Source organism: Ambystoma mexicanum, chromosome 5q (assembly GCF_040938575.1).
Source record: "Ambystoma mexicanum isolate Mex_15411 chromosome 5q, UKY_AmexF1_1, whole genome shotgun sequence".
Lineage (NCBI taxonomy): Eukaryota > Metazoa > Chordata > Amphibia > Caudata > Ambystomatidae > Ambystoma > Ambystoma mexicanum.
The window spans coordinates 777,645,057-777,662,563 of NC_090933.1; the positions used below are offsets into that span (position 1 = coordinate 777,645,057).

The window sequence follows — 17,507 nt, forward strand, 5'->3', positions numbered from 1 at the left end:
TCAAATAAACGTAAACATCTAAGGTCCCCGGAAATTACCGCGATTCGTTTACATAGCTGAATGCATCGTCACTCTGAAGTTGTGAGACAACTCAGAACTTCAAGCGTAGACCTATTGTTGCTTGACGTCTATAGTATCATGAACCTGGTTTATATTGAACCCATCTCCCTGACATAGTGTATACAAAACATTTGGAATGCGAACTGCATGCCGGGATGGATCCATTCAGGGAGTTAGCACGCAAGTTAACCCTTCAGTCGTGGTCTCTTTTGAGTCAGTATTTCATTCTGAGGCTGGCTTAGTACGGAGAGGTTTGTGCAGCGTGTACTTCACGGTTTCGGCACAGCTACCTGCACAGGATTGTAGGCACTGGGCTGGGCCCGGGATCGCACATGGCAGGGAGGAGGCGGCCTGCGGGGACATGCCATTCCCACACCTGCCGTCAGCATGACAGGGTTCAGTGCAGGGCCATGCCCTGGAGAGCCGAGTGCCAGAGGACGGCCGCTCCTCCATCGGGCGCGGTGTGGGGGTACAGGGCACAGATAGACGTGCCCCATCCCCATGATACCGCACCCCAGTAGCAGAGCGAGGGCGGCCTACGATGCAGCGCGTAGCCAGATATGGCGCAGGGGGAGGTGTGCGTACAGGGCGCCCCACACCCCAGAACCTGACACTCGCCAGCTGTGCTCCCCCCGCCCCCCTTCTCCCAGCGCGAGCCTCCTCCCCCCCACACCACCACCCCAACCCGGCCAGCGCGAGCCGCCCCGTTGCATTGTGGGCGCAGTCCGTTGTTCATTTGCCATTTGCGACCTCCTCGGCCGGGGCCTAGCGCTGGCAGAGGGGCGCGAGTGGGTGACGTGCCGAGGGGGGGGGCTACAGGGTAGAGCGGGTGATTCAGGAAGAACGGCGCGTACCCGTGTCTGTAACCAAGGCTTCAGCCCCCCCTGGCGCGTACCTGTGGGGGGGCCACATTGAGCGCTCTTGGGGTTCTCTGCTCTAGAACGTTCTGAAAGAGAGAGTGGGGCTGAACAGGAAGGGGTAGCGAAGACAGTTGAACGACAACACAACATGTCGGAAGAGCGGAACCGCCGGACGCTGGCTTTCCGAGGCGGTGGGGGTAGCAGCCTAAGCGGAGTCACCTTGCTTCCGACAACCGCTGCCCCGGCCGTACTGGCTGTCCCGGTAGAGGAACCGACAGCCTGGCCCCCACGACAGTTGAACGGCAGGCTGCGTGAGGCGGAGGAGGAAGAAGTAGAGGTGGAATTGGAGCCTGAGGGCCCGGACGATGAGGAGGAAGCTGAGGTGCTGGCAGTTGACCTGGCCCGACGGGAGGCAGAGGACGGGGGCTCCCTGAGCAGCGGCAGCACTGAAGAAGATGACGAGGACGACGATGAGGAAGACGAGGGTGGCAGCCCAGGCAGCGGACTCAGCGACAAGCGCTCGGGAGATGGCGGGGAGGATGCCGAAGTAGAAACTGTGGAGGAGGAGGAGAGACCGGCAAGGCGCCGGGGGCTGGCCCCCGCGCGGCCGCAGTCGCTGTTGCATGGCTTGCACAGTAGTTCCTTCCAGGACTCATGGCTGCGGGAGTTTCCGTGGCTGCGCTTCTGCCAGGAAACGGGGCTCATGTGCTGTGCCTGGTGCCGCCAGGAGGACGGTAGCGGCCGGGACGAGCTTTGCAAGGGCACCCGCAACTACAAACGGCCTCTTCTCCTACGACACCACCTTTCGGCTGAGCACCGCCTCAACGACCCAGATTCGCAGGTATGTGCTGCCCGTACCCCGCAGGCCCTTTGCTGTATAGGATTAACTGCCTCCATTGTGTGCTTGGGCGGAGGGCCACGAGTCTACTATGTAAATCCCCACAAGCACCACAGGGGGACTCTGGCTGTCTGTGCAAACACCCAGCTGTCATTCGCTTAATCTCCACCCGGTCACACATCATGACCGCTGCTTGGTCACCTAGGGGTCTGCTCTAGTTCTTATGACAGGTGACCTGGACTCCGTCATGCGCACTACGAACTCTGGCACCAAAGATCTATTTTTGCGCCTCACACTGGAGTTACATGTGGTCAATGAGCACAGTTTTTGATAAACGAGTCGCCATTGTTGTCTAGTCCTGTCTCTTCTACGATCGCACCAGCTTCCCTTGTACCGTAGAAAACATGGTAGTGCTTTGAAATACTGAAATTCCATACTAGCATTATAGAATGTCAAGATTCTACTAGACACGGAGTTGAAGATTATGCTCCTCTTCCTTTACTTCACTCGAGGAACATTAATATAAAGCATTAAAAAAAATGTCCTAATGAAAAAGCTTTTTTTGTCCCTATATATGCTGTGTTTTGAACATGTGACATTTCGTTAGCCAATCTCTTTCCTCTCAGTCCAAAACCCTGTCTTTCCCTCTCAGTACAAACCCCTAACTGTCTTTCCTTGTCCTTCCTCTTTCTTTGTCTCGAACTTTAACTTGCACTCCCCAACTGGTAGACGCTGAAACATCATGACCTCTTTCTCAGGATCCTGCTGTCTTAGCCTCTGTTCCTGTTCAATAAATAAACAAAGCTGAGGCTAGCTATGGAAAGGGTGGGTAATCGCTTCGTCACCATTCTTCACAAACACACTATTTCATATACATTTCATCAATAAACAAACTATAACTCCTACAGTGATTGACTGGGTGGGATAATCCTTCTGTGTTTTTAATAGAATCTTGACTTTCTATAATGCTAGTATGGAAAATCAGTATTCTGTCAAGACCGGAGGCTCGGATTAGGCTTGTTCAAAGCTTACTCGACACTAATGCTGATGCTTGATCTAAAGTAAAAGTTGACTCCTTCAACCAATCTGCTGCTTTTAGGATATTCTCTAACCAAGCTCCTCCGCTATATGCTTTAGAGGCCATTGCTCCCCTGATTGAATGAACTGTTGTCTATGTCCGCCTGTAGCACACACTAGGGGTGTCACAGTATTAGTTTTTTGGCGGTACGATAACCTTCTTGCCAAATATGGTATATCATGGTTATCGCGGTATAGCAGGTGGAGTTAACTAATCTTAACAAATATTTTCTTAAAAGGTTATAAATTGCCAGATTTATCATCACAAACAAAACCAGGGCCAGAATTGGGCTTTTCAACATACTTTCCACTGAAATGCCACCCCTTGCTTCCACCAAACAACACAAACACACACGTGGAGAGGAGGCGGGGGCGGGGGGAGCCGTGCTGTGACTGGCAAAGCAAACTTAATAGCTTTTCTTAAGTGGTCATTTAGGCTTTTAGCTCCCCCACTGGCTACTGGTGAAGATGAACATTTTGCGATCTTGATAATCTGCATGCCACAGATCAATGGAGGCTGAAGGTAGAATGTGCTTGTGCGCATACACACGCACTCTCTCTTTATGTTACAGCCTTTAGTTTACTTGCGGGCCAAAAGGTGTTCCGTAATCGGACATGTTACCCTTTGGTATGGCAGCAGGGCATACCCGCAGAGATGATTGAATTTGCGGTGTGACTTATTTGTAAATTCAATGATGGAACCAGGGAAATCCCCATGGTCATATGTTTCGAAAACATTATCCATTATAAATATATAAACCCCAAAGCCGCCAACCCGAAATAAATCCTTTACCTTCTTGGCACTGTATTTATTCTTCCTATTGCTTTTTAAATATTTGGGCTCCTTGTGTACCCTATTCTGCCCAGGAGGGCTACTCATGAAACAAAGATACTATTTAATAGGTCAAAAGAAATTCCCTTTCGCACTCCCTTTGTGTCCTATAGTCACAGACAAATAAACACAGCACTCAACTTTTAGTACCCAGAAAGGGTGACTGTATATTTTTTTATAATTATACAAATTGCATTGGTCAAATTAACACAAGATTTTCATAAACATACAGGGTGAGAAAACGCAAAAGCATGAACACTGATTAATCCAATTGCTCATGTACTGAAACAGAAAATGAGTCCTTCACTGCCATGATCTGATGGACAGTGTTATACATAGAATCACTGAACATTTTTAAAACAAAGACAAAAACAACAAATGACAAAATGTTCAGAGAACAGTGATGATACACCGTAATTTAAAAAGGTGCGTCGTCTACACCAGGTGTTTCAGCCGTCTATGTGGGCTAAATGGGCCTCGTATCTAACACTGCCTTCATCATGTCGGGGGGCTGTATGAGAGAGAAGTTTGTGGAGTGCTGTGGGAGTGATTAACCACAGGTACTCGTATGGGAGACCGTCTCGAGTAAGGGTCCCAACAGAACCTCCTATTATCTCGTAATGGGTGCTGCAAAACAGTGCTCCGTGTTGTGCTCGCGGCGGTAAATGGCCTATTGATATTTCGCTCAGGCGGCGTGTGTGAGCTGCGTCTGGCAGGCGAGGCGCTGCAGATCTGTGCAGAAAGCGCTGAGTTCCGAGTGACACTTAGCGCTTTCTGCAGAGATCTGCAGCACCTCGCCTGCCAGACGGGGCTCACACACGCCGCCTGAGCGAAATATCAATAGGCCATTTACTGCCACGAGCACAATACAGAGCACTGTTGTGCAGTACCCATTACGAGATAATAGGAGCTTCTGTTGTGACCCTTACTTGAGACTGTCACCCATACGAGTACCTGTGGTTAATCCCTCCCACAGCACTCCACAAACTTCTTTCTCATACAGCCCCCCCGACATGATGAAGGCCGTGTTAGATAAAAGGCCCATTTAGCCAACATAGACGGCTGAAACACCTGGTGTAGACGACGCACCTTTTTAAATTAGTGTATCATCGCTGTTCTCTGAATGAACATTTTGTCATTTGTTGTTTTTGTCTTCGTTTTAAAAATGTTCAGTGATTCTATGTATAACACTGTCCATCAGATCATGGCAGTGAAGGACTAATTTTCTGTTTCAGTACATGAGCAATTGGATTAATCAGTGTTCATGCTTTTGTGTTGTTTTCTCACCCTGTATGTTTATGAAAATCTTGTGTTAATTTGACCAATGCAATTTGTATAATTATAAAAAAAATAAGCAGTCTCCCTGTCTGGGTACTAAAAGTTGAGTGCTGTGTATATTTGTCTGTGACTATAGGACACAAAGGGAGTGCGAAAGGGAATTTCTTTTGACCTATTCAATTGTATCTTTGTTTCTTCCTATTGCTAACATATTGATTTTGTGTCAGGCACGTGTGGTTTACGGAATGGCATTAAAAACTGCTCCAACTAAAACTACTTGTACCAAAAAAATCAACTTTTTTATTTTTACATTGTGAAGTTCTTTAAGTCAATGCTTTTTAGTTAACTTATGAATACGCAGGCAGGATTTTCCAGCTGTAGCAAGGTAGCATTTTGAAACTTGTCTCTGCACATATTTAGCTGATCCTCCAGGAATCTAAGGCGGCTGCAGAATTGGTCTTTCATGGCGCTCACTAGTTGATCGCCTTGAATGAAAGAGTGATTAGTGAAAGTGTTTATAATGCACATTATGAGCAATGAGCTTGCTGCTCAGTCACAGGTCATCGCTTTGAAAATTGGCCTGGACTTGCATTTATTTGGAACCACACGGCATGGGCATCATGACCCCTTGCTGCGACAAAAAGTTTGTTTTGACAACTCTTTATTCCATTAAAGGGAGAAAGGTCACTCGTGTGGTTGAAAAGCCCATGTCGTTTCTTTTGTCCAAATGTCATAGCCAACACACATACCGAAAGGTTGTTTAGTGATCTAATCACTATAGCGTGTTTACCATCTGCCTGGTGTATTATGAAGGTTTGATGTCAGTCACCACTGACCATGTAATCCTAAAGGGACGGCGTTCAGTGGGCGCTGTTGATTTCTTTATTGATTCTTGCAATACATGTTCATTTACCTTCTTAAAGATAGTGGCAAAAAAAACTTTGAAAATGACAAAGTTAAAATACATATCGGCACCAATATGGCCTAGACCACCACCTCACCACAGCCCCATCATTACCGTTTTCCCCAGGTTTGAGTGCATTAGGACCCTTGTGATGCGAGTTCAGAGGGAGGAATGCTTGCATGGGTGGTGTACCAAATTGAGAATAGACCTAAGAAATATTTCACCCCCGTTGCTCTTGATACTTCAAATTGAATGTAAAATCTGTCCTGCCTGCTTGAGTCCAGTTCCATATGCAGAAGGCATGTAGGTGAAAGGATCAAGCCAAGCAACAACTCTATTCCCAAAGTGCAAATCTACAGAGGACAGTGGGGGGGGGGGCAGTTTACTTAATAGCAGAAAGCACTGCTAGGCCCAGTGTTCACACAGTCTACAGCAGGGTCGGACTGGGGCATAAAATTGTCTCGGGTACCAACATAAAAGTGGCCCACAGTTGCAAATGGGAATTCATTCCTTTTGGAACGCTGTTTGAATAGTACCGAAGGGGGAGATTTTTGATAAAATGTGATGCAAATTGTACATTTAAAAGAATATTTATTCTGCAACGGTGGTCAAAACTATTAGCCGCATAGTGAAGTCACTCATCAAACTGGCCCACTTTGGCCAAAAAAGTTCCCCACTTCGACCCAAAAAACTGGCCTACACAAGCATTTCGCGTTTTTGGTTCGGCCATGGGTGTATTGCCCTAAAGGCCAGTCCATGCCTGTTCTACAGAGCTAAAGTTGTTTGTGGACTTGCATCAGAAGGGCATCCAGTTCATTGCCCCTTTGAATTCTGTGATGTGTAGTTCCCCCATCTTTCAAATAGGTGGGAAAACTACAAATCCCATAATTCTAAGCTAAAACAGAACTGTATGGCTATCCGATCCATGACCATGAGAAACTTAAGTTCCTTGAATCTAAACCTTGGGGAGAGTAATTCGATATGCATGACTTCACTGGCTGCCGTTTTTTTTATTTTTTATTTTTTTACAATTTTCAGAGCCAGATCTGTTCCAATGTGTTTTTGCTCAGTGCAGTAGGATCTTAACTTACTGACCTAATGGCACATGATCCCGGGCCAGGCTGAATCGATACATTTCAGCTCCTGCTGGCTAAGTAGTTGCTAAGCAAAATGCTCCTGGCGCCACTGTTTTGCAAGTCACTGAATGTTTTATTACATTTGTTTACATACGAACAAAAGGAAAAATAAAATGCTCACTTTCAGTTCAGGCCCTCAGCTCACCCTTGTGATGTTCCTGTGGTCTTGCTAATTGCAAATGGAAAATTGGGACAATCACTGTAGAAGATCTGACCTGTAGCGCAGAGCAGCATGACTGTGTGAAAACATTTAAAATCTGTATGCTGCCTTTCAAATAAATAATGCTTGAAGCAAAATAACTTTGTTCTAGTTTACCCATGAAATCCAGGTCTGGCAGAGTCTATGAACTGGAGTCTCCAGTATGGTTGTAGAGCCAGTCAGTCAGCTCATCGTTACCAGCTTTGCATGGGGAACACAAAGGTTCAGACACTGGGCAGCTTTCAACACAATTTGCGCAAAGTCGACTTATCTTTGACCGTACTCTACTGATCACAGAGAAAGATCGGTCACAGCAGCAAAGCTGCATTTACTAATGTGGCCTCACTTTCCCTATGCTCTTGTCTGCCAAACAAGGCCCCTTTGGCAGACGGCATGTATTGCGATATGCCTTTGACAAATGTGTACCTGTAAAATAACGTTTATCCCCCGACATTTTGTTGCACACTCTAACCACTCGCGCATCTATCACGGAAGTTACAACAGACGAGGAGCTGGATTTCGATCCCTTCGTACCCTATGTGAGAGAGCACCCTCTCTAAACTCTGCGGTGCCGGTCCTCTGTGAGGCCCGTAGTGCCTGTCACATACTCTGGGCACATGATATGCTGCGTCGCTGGCCCTGCGCTGCTCCGCTACAGCCCTCGCGCCACAATTGAAAGTTTAAAAGCACTTCTATTCAACATGTCACTCACACGCTTAAAGAAGAACAAAAAGTCTTACTTAACTGCTGCTGGAGCAGCGAAGAAAGAGGAAGGACAAGGAAAGACAGTTGGGGTTATGGACTGAGAGGAAAGAGATTGGTTAAAGAAATGTCACATGTTTAAAACGCAATCATACAGGGACTACAAAAAAGCTTTTTCGTTGGGAAATGTAGCTTTCTTTTTTGTAATGCTTCATATTAAAGTTGGTTTATTAATGCTGCTCGACTGGAGTAAAGGAAGAAGAGCGTGTAATCCATCCGAGCCTCCGGTCTTGACATAGAATCGACACAAGCGGTTTACGAATAACTGGATACATTTACATTTTTAAACCATCTAGTGTATAAGTATGTACAGCGTCTTCCGTTTATTACCCCTTCTTTTGGGTGCTGGCCTGCCGCCAGGCATGACATGCCGACGTATGTTGGCAGCCAGCCATGTACCCATAGCATAGCATGCATTTCAACTTGTTGAATGGGGTTAGCCCTACCAGTAAAATAATGCACATTGGTTCCAACCCGATTTTCACAATTTTTGAGAGTCTGGGAAGTCCCATTCTCTCCCTACACAAGGTTTTAATTTAAAACTTAAACAGAGCCTGAGTGTTGGTATTAGTTGCATAAAACAATCTAGATTTACTTCAGGCCGGCCTATGTAACCGGAAAATCGCTCACCACCAGATAAAGAATCGTCCCCTATCCGTTGGCATTTCACCATGTGCTTGTTTAGCCAACACTTTTTTGTATGTTTAACTCTCAACCATGCTACCCATCAAAAACGGCAGGGTTCTGAACGCCCCAGTGCTTCTGCAACGCGTGGGTGTTCGATTGCTTTGTTCGCGAGACTCCTCTATTGGTGTGCACAATTCGTATCTTAGAAGAAAGTCACAACTTCAATTTCATTTTTTGTAAGTAATAATTAAATTGAAGTTGTGACTTTCTTCAAAGATTCTAATTGTGCACACCAATAACTGAGGTTTCTCTCAGTCTTCGTTTGTGGCTGCTCTTTTGTTACAGCCTGCCCGTTAAGGTTGCTGCAAATTTTTCAGTCCAGCAAATATTTAGAAGACTGTTACATATTCTGAAAGACTCAACGCCAAACTGAGACAAGGCTGGCACTATGTCTCCAAAACATTGTATGCAATTCCAGATTTCCGATTGCCATGTAGCCATCACTGCTGGCTGGTACATTTTCAAACTGCCTGTTGCACTGTGTTGGTTTCCCAGATTGCCTAAATGCCACACGTTTGGCCGTCCCAAATTGAACATTGCAATCTCTGCCTTCCTGTGGGGAGTTTAGAAGGAGGACTTTCTGGGCAAATTACATTTTCCTTGGATTGAGATGGAAGAGTGGTGGAGTGAGCTATATGGGTGGTAGTGCGCACAAGGATAAGGCGATCCTAGACCGGGCCATGCATTCTGTATCTAGGGTGACAGAAGTATGTCTGGTACTTCATACACGAGAGGAAATGTATTCAGTGTGGATCACAGGAGGGTTATTAAGAATGATGAGCGAAAGAGAAGTTCAGCGTGTGGTCGTGAGCGGGAGGGGAGATTCGGACCCATTTCTCTCAAACATTAACATTTCAAGGATTATGTATTGTATTACTCAATGTAGTTGAGTTTGACAGTTATCGCAATTTTCAGCAAACATCGTATGGAGGTTTATTATGCAATACTTACTTGGAAATTGGATGTAATACAATTTGGATTAAGGCACCTTTCCTCGCATTCTGTCAAACCGGGCGACTCCTGTTGCAATGGAAATGCCTAAAAAGACGGAAAAAAAGGTATAGCATATTTGATGGAATTTAGGCTGTAAGAAAATCTCGTATAGCCAAATAATTAGACCAGATATGCCATAAAAAACAATACAGTGAATAAGGGCACCAGAGGTGACCCCTGCCCTCTTCACTGTAATGTGAGTGGGGATGTTCCCCACTCCCATTTCAAAGTAAAGAGAAAAAAGTTAAGGGGACCCTGCGGCACCAGTTCCCATACATGCAAGTCCAGGGAACCAGCGTCACAGAGGGATGCTGGAGATGGCGGCACACAAGCAGAGGTGTGCTGCCCACAGGTAAGAGTAAGGGGGTGGGTGGCAAAGGGATAGCCTGAAATGTTCGGGGGAGAGCAACCCAAAAGGTTTTTTCGGTAAAATAATTTTCAGTCTTCTTCGAAAATTTCAGCTTCAGGAAAATCCTAGTAAATCGTTGCAGTGTGTGATATGATATGGCATTTATAACGCACCTATCACAAGTGTACTTAGGCCAGGTGACATTGAGATCGCGCAAGTGCAGGGGAGTGGGGGAAGGGGGGGAGGGAGGGGGCAGTGCGGTACATAGGGTAACAGTAAAATAAATAAGGCAATAATAATGAATACATGTGTTGTGACCATCTCCAACTATTTGGAGACCCATCTACCAGCTCAATGTGAAACCTGTACTCCCTTCAGTGCCACACTAGCATACCTTGGATAGCGTGGGTCCTTCTCCGGGACACTGTCGTCGCCACTAATGTGAAGTTAACGGAAGACTCCGGCACAGTACATTGGTGTTGATTTCTTTTTTTATACAACTGAGTTCACAGTATACTCCTCAGCCGTACCCAGGTCGACTTTGAACGCAGTTATCCCTGCATATTCATTTGAAATGGTGTGCCACGTGGATCCCTCTTGCTTGTGCCCCAAATGCGGTTACCCTGTTGTGTGCACTAGGCTGGTCTGCACGGCTCTGCCTTTTTTTTTTGTTGGTTGGCACAGTAAGAGTTGTATCTGCTGATAGCGCCTTCCTGTACCTCTCTCTGCCTAGCTGACCTTTTCACCTGCAGTGCCCAAAACTAAAGTGAGATCTTAAGAGTGGTGGGTTACTATATGGTACACACTCCACCACGATTTACTCTGTGCTCTTGGCTTCAGCTATCCGGGTTAAAAGGAGAAATTCTCCCCAGGTAAAGGGAGAGGTCCTGGGTCAGCTAGTAGTCTTCCAAATTTCAAGGCTGGACTTTCTGGTGCCTGGGGGGGGGAGGTGACGAAATGAGGCCTCTGCGTTAACTAACCAATGATGGCATGTAATCCTAGTTGCATGCTACTAACCAGGCATACATGTCATTTGCTCCCTGGCATGAATGGCAATCCTCGTGATGCTCAGGAAGTAGGAAGGGATGGTCACACAGGGGTGGGGGAGAAACTAAATTCAAGGAAATTTAATCGACTCAAAGCAGTGAAAGGGAGAATAGGCTCAGTCGGGTAATACAATCAATTTAAACACATTTTTATTAATATCAAAAATTACAATAATGAAATGGAATCGCACAATAACATTTATAAAAATTTACGTGAGCATAACCAATTCTAAAATCAAACCTTAAATACTGTCATCTATATAAAATGTCATATTTGTATCAAAGACAGTGCTCAAAGGGCAATAGATCAATGTTGATAAAGTGCTAAGTGCCAACTACAAGTATCTTCTCCACATTTTTAAATTGTAGTTTCTACGAAAATGGAAATCTAGTTTGTTCACAAGAACTGATAGTCGTCTTCCTCGGGACCCAGAGAATAGCTTCAATTGTTAGACAACTAAATAGAAGCAATGCATAGAAACATAGCGTCTCATGAAAATATTATGTATCACATTTCAGAAATTTCGTGCTTGATTGGAGACTTAAACATCTGCAAAGCATAACACAAAAAGAAGTAAAAACATAAACATTTTTGAATTAAAAGTCTGACTGAACCCATCGGCCACCAACACCACATAGAATTCGAATTGTATGGACTAGCAAATTCAAGTAAACCGTATTAACCTTTAACGGTCCATAAAGGGCGCAAGGAACAATTTCTTCATGCTCAAAGCCCTGTAATACACGGATGGCACTTAATACATCTGTGGCGACAAAGAAAGACTGGGATTAATACTGTCCCTAGTCCTTACTGAAGACCCAAGCGTGGACAGAGAAGTACAGAAAAGCCCTAAAGAAAAAGGAAGAAAACTGACCAACCTCATCTAATTAAGGCTCTAAATTGTTCGATCCGTTAATGATGCCATTAAACAGCCGGTAAATGTAACTGGCAGATGGATTCCAGTCCAGAGATAACGGTGGTCCCAAAGAAGATAAAAGGGGCGATTGCACCATAATATGTAACGTGTGTATAAAAAAAATAATAAAATTAAAAAAAAGAGAAAGAAGTAGAATATAGATTATATCTCTACGTCGAGGACTTAACACATTAATCATACGTAAGCTGTTATAAATCTAGAGCTGAAGCGAAAAGGGCATGATTGAAAAAAAACCTGCCATACAATTGTGAGCAGGAGGGAATAGTTGTCTAATATCGCTGAGGGGTATAGTTTGCTGATTAACAATGAACGCATAAACGAAGTGGCACAAATATCATCAAGAACGTAAGCCAATGCGGAATGTTATTCGGTCGGAAGTATACACCAAGCAACCCATCTGAAGTAACAACGATGTGAAATGGCCAACGTAATGATGATGATAATGATGTGTTATTTATATAGCGCCTTAATCCAAAGTGCATTATATATCGCCTTAATCAAAGTAATAAAGTATTATAGAGGGCTAATGTATACAACTGGTCAATACAAATGTAGAGCCCATGGAGAAATAGCCCCCCTGCGCGGGTTAGCAAGTATAGACTGCTGTCGGTTCCTGAACGTATGCAGCAAACTAAGAAGAAAGTATGCAGCAACGTTGGGGGTGCCTATCCTGTTCTGTGAACCCTAGTTAGCATTCGTTCGTAAAAATCAACTAAAAGTATATAAAATATTTCAATAAGTGACGGCCAAAGAAACCCTTACCCATCATATATAGAACCACTGACGATAGGGGAAGACCACTGCGACCTCAGCGTTCCCATCTATAACGCTAACAAGTGTAAAAAGCGTTGCGCAGTTAATGAAGTGGGGTATACTTCCGTCGTGATAAAATGACGCGGAGAGTGTCATGGACATAGAAATTTAAGACTAGCCACAAACGGAACCTAATACTCTAATACATCACTGAATAGGAACGCAATCGCATCCAAAAGAAAAAAAGGAGGGTTTTATTTAAGCAATCCATTGAATAAAAGAAATGAAAAGAATCTTGCATGAATCTAAGAAAAGTACTAGAATATGAAATAAATAGATGACCCCAATGAAAAAAACAAGAGAAAAAAATGTATAATAATGGCCGGGCAACACGGGGGAGCCCATAGGTGGGTGCATATAAACGTTAATTGTGGAACACAATGTAGCCATTCCTCTTGTTGGTTGGGGCCTACATGGAAGCTCCGGGTATTGTACATCCACCATTGTTTCCTTTGTGCCAATGGACGCTGTACTATTAGTCTACTCCTTGAACTAGTTCAAGAGCCCACCATTTGACATCATTGCAGCTATGGTTACTCTCACAAAAGTGAGATGCCACGGGAGATGTTAGAACTTTGGTGCGAATTTTGGATTTGTGTTCACCAATTCTCAACTTTAAAGGAGTTGATGTTTTGCCTATATATGATTTCAGGTAAGGACAGATTATGACATAAATTACATTTTTAGTGTTACATGTCATATGTTGTTTAAGCTGCCAATTTTTACCATCAATCATAACTGATGAACAGGCAGTTGTTGATGCACATCGAGTGCAAAGACCACACAGAAAATGTTCAGTGATAGGTTTAACGCCCCATAAACTCGATAGTCTTGGGGTTTTTAACAGCTCTATCAGCTTTATATGGCCAATTTCTATGATTTCTGCCCTTTTTAAAGGTGAAAATTGGGCGTTCCAAATTGGGTTTATTTAATTGCAGTAGGTGCCAATGTCTAGAAATTACTTTCTTAATCCTATCATGATGAGTATTAAGTCACGGCACACACGAAGCGCTCTTTGGTAATGTTCTCCTTATTTTAACTAATAGAATGTCACGCTGTTGGTTCTTGACCCTTTTGCGCGTTTGTCTTAATAGATGTGAAGGGTATCCTCGTGACTGGAGCCTAGTTTGAATAATATCAGCTTGAGCAGTGTATTTCTCTAATGTAGAGCAGTTATGTCTTGCTCTAAGGAATTGTCCATAAGGGATGCTTTTGTGCAAAGCTTGAGGATGAAAGCTATCAAACCTCAATATCGTATTGCGATCGGTCTCTTTACGGTAAAGGTCTACAACTATAAGACCATTTCTGTTATTGATTACAAGATCCAGTAACGGTAAAGAAACCTTACTAGCAGCCATAGTAGATGTGAAATTTTCATTCAAAGTATTCATCCATGTGAGGAAAGCGGTGGTCCCTGTTTTGTCCCATACAATTATGATGTAATTGATGTAACGTTATGATGTCATTGATGTAACGTTTGTAAAGTCTAATAGCAGACTTAAAGGGGTTGGTATCTGCCAAAATAAATGTTTGTTCACATCTCCAACATGAAAAGGGTGGCGAAATTGGGGGGTTGGGGAGAAGCCGCCCCCATCGCTGTACCTTTTTGTTCTGAAGATAATAGGATGCCTTAAAACGAAAATAATTATTCGTCAACGCCATTTCTAATAATTCAACTAGAAATGTTCTTGGAATTTGATCTACTCCAGGGCTAAGATCAAGGAATTCTTTAATGATGTGAAGAGATTCAAGTTGGGGTATGTTGGAATTCATTGATTCAACATTGAGTGTTCGCAGCATATCTGTCTCAGAATCAAAGGTAACCCCCTCTAAATGTGTAATGGCGTCTGTGGTGTCTGGCAAGTATGTACCTGAAGCAGCCGCCAATGGCTTAAGGAAAAATAAAATTGAAAAATTGGCCTATAGGTTCAAGAATGGAGATACAAAGGGAAACAATAGGACGGCCGGGAGGGTTGCACAAACCTTTGTGAATTTTGGGCAACAGATATATGAGGAGTTCTAGTGCCCTTAGCTGTCAAGAATTGAAATTCTTTCTCATTAATTGCTCCCATATCTTGTGCTCGAATTGAAACAGCTATGACTTCATTTAAAATGCTCACAGTTGGGTCACTTCTCAATTTGCAATAGAATTCAGGGTTACTGAGCTGCCTCATTATTTCATTATGCTTGTCAGCCTAGAACCACAACCCCCCTTGCCCCCCTTGTCAGCTTGTTTGATGACAATGGATTTGTCTTGTTTCAAAAGTTGTAGACCTGTCCATTGTGGTTTAGTAAAATTGTAACATGAACCTTTATTAGTGCCAATCCGGGATTCATAAATGATTTTAAAGTCCCTTAGGGCCGCCTTTTCAAAGATGACAGTTTCATCAGAAACCATATGCAAAGTAGGCGTAAATGTAGATTTACATTTGAATGGAGTGTGTAAACTATTGGTCCCATCCTTCAAGTCATTGGTTCCAAAAAAGTCTCAACGAATCTTGCGAAAGAGACTACGCAATTCGATCTCCAACTGCATTTTAGTAGGATTCTGCATCGGGACAAAAGAAAATCCTTTTTCTAATACAGCTATCTCAGACTGACTTAAAGTTCTTTGGAGATATTGTAGACAGTGGAAATTTTCACTACCTGCGGTATGGTGTCAGGGGTGCCCCTTGATCTGGGGGAGGAAAAGGAAGATTTGGCGTCAGAAAGGGGGTATTGATGCTTCCAGAACAGCATTTCTTACTCCCAACGCTAGTGTATTCTTTTGTGGCTTTTACCATATCTGCAGCAAGCTAACTTGCCCTCACTAAGGACAGGTTTAGCCGAAGTTGTCTTCCAATTTGCGAATAGTGGCCATGCAAAACACATTCACCACCATGCTGACGGCACCTCCCCTTTGTTTAGAGTTGGGAAACCCAGTAATCCAAACGAAAAAGGTTTGCTAAAAGAAACCCGTCTACTCCATCTTGAGGACCTTGTCATTTGATAACGTGAACTCCAATATAAACACATGGTAGACCTACTCATAAACGTCCTGGACTGATATGTAACAAAAAAGCCCTATGCCGCACTGGACACATGAAAATGTTTATTATCTATTTCCAATGTGAATCTTCTGTTGTCCCCACATCCCTATGAGAAACATTATGCGCACCCAACCCGAGGGTCGTTTTCAAGCACTGAACATTTGTAGGTGTAGGGTTGAGGCTTGCTGAATGAGCGTCTGCCAGGGATCGTGCTTGTGAAAGCTTAGTGGCCATTCAAGGACCCTTTCATGACCCATCTAACACCGATGTTCCTACCAGATGGTTGGGCTGTATTTTAGCTCTTCCTTCCGAGTTAAATCTATGGTGATCTTGGACAGACCATCGTTCAAGCTTGTTAATGTTAATTTTAAAGGACATTTGTACCGGAGTGGACCCCCTGGCGCTCTGGCGGCTCTGAAAGAGGAGGGGAGGTTGAGTTAGTGGGAGGAAGCAGGAAAAGTGCAAGAGAGCAATGATGTGCTGTTGGCGGCCTCAGCCCGGTGGGTCTGTTGGCTGGGCCTGGGGTGTTTGCGGCCAGTAGTCGTCGTGTACATTTGTGCAAGACTGTGTGTTTTGTTTTGTTGTTGCAATGTAGTGAAGTTTGTGCGGTTTGTTGTGCTGTAGGTTTTGGTTGTGTTTCGTTTGGAGTTTGAGAGGTGTATGCAGAAAGGGAAATTGTTAGTGGGGTTGGTTAGTTTGCGTCTCTATCCTGAATTGAGGCGCTCGGCTTGCGTAGTCTCCCCTGATGCGGCTCTGTCCTGATCTGGGTCCGACTGGCATACAGGTTCCTTACTCCTCAGGCACTCACCTCTAACATGTTCTCTTATAGCTCCCCTTATCCTCCCTTCATACTCCTGTGGCCAGTGCACCTGGCAATGTCAACCTCTCAGGTAGTGTGGTGATTGCCAATATCTCGACAATTCCACACCACTGTGATACCTGGCGGTAACTAAGTGGTGGGGGAAAGTTGGTGGGATTGCCTGAGGTAGTTGACTCGGTCTTCGTGCGTGCCGCCTGTGTTCCAGTCTATCCGGTGTCACCCGTCCAGGTCCCGTGGGAGTTACCCTCTTGGGTCGGGGATGTCCGTCGTCTTTCCGGTTTAGTCCTCCTTTTTCTGGTTTGGTTTCCAGATTTAGTCTGTGGTGTTGAAGAGCCAGGTTTTTAGCGATTTCCTGAATTTTAGGTGATCTTCAGTGTTTCTTATTTCTTTTGGGATGTTGGTCCAGGTTTTTGCGGCTAAGTGGTAGAAGGAGGTGCCTCCAAGTTTTTTCTTAAGGTATGGTTTGAGTTCCAGACGGATTTCGTTGCTTGATCGAAGGGGTCTCGTTGGTTTGTAGACTGTCATTTTCTTTTGTAGGAATTCTGCTCCTTGTCCGCTGATTACCCTGTGCGTTATGCACATTGTTTTGAAGGTAATGAAATGTTTTTCTGGGAGCCAGTGTAGGGTTTTTAGGGCTGGAGTGATGTGGTCTCTTCTGGATAGTTTGAGGAGTAGTTTTGCTGCTGCATTTTGGATCCGTTGCAGTTTCTTCAGGAGGTATTCTGGTATTCCGAGGTAGAGGCTGTTTGCATAGTCGATTTTTGACATGATGAGGGCGGCGATAGTGAGTGTTTTGTGCGTGAAGGAGAGGAAAGGGAGAATTCTTCTTGCCGTGTGGAGCAGGAAAAAGCATTTCTTCACTGTTGCATTTATTTGTGGTTCCAGG

The 17,507-nt window shown here is 44.5% G+C and overlaps 1 protein-coding gene across 1 annotated transcript in view; it reads left to right on the forward strand.

Annotated features, from left to right (window-relative positions):
- The first annotated feature begins 321 nt into the window (after positions 1–321).
- The window catches only part of ZBTB10 (zinc finger and BTB domain containing 10), a 438,082-nt gene continuing 420,896 nt past the window's right edge, over positions 322–17,507 (forward strand). Inside the window, exon 1 of the mRNA XM_069621251.1 lies at positions 322–1,761. Coding sequence (XP_069477352.1) covers positions 1,069–1,761 — 693 coding nt within the window. The 5' untranslated portion in view covers positions 322–1,068. The remainder of the gene's footprint in view (positions 1,762–17,507) is intronic.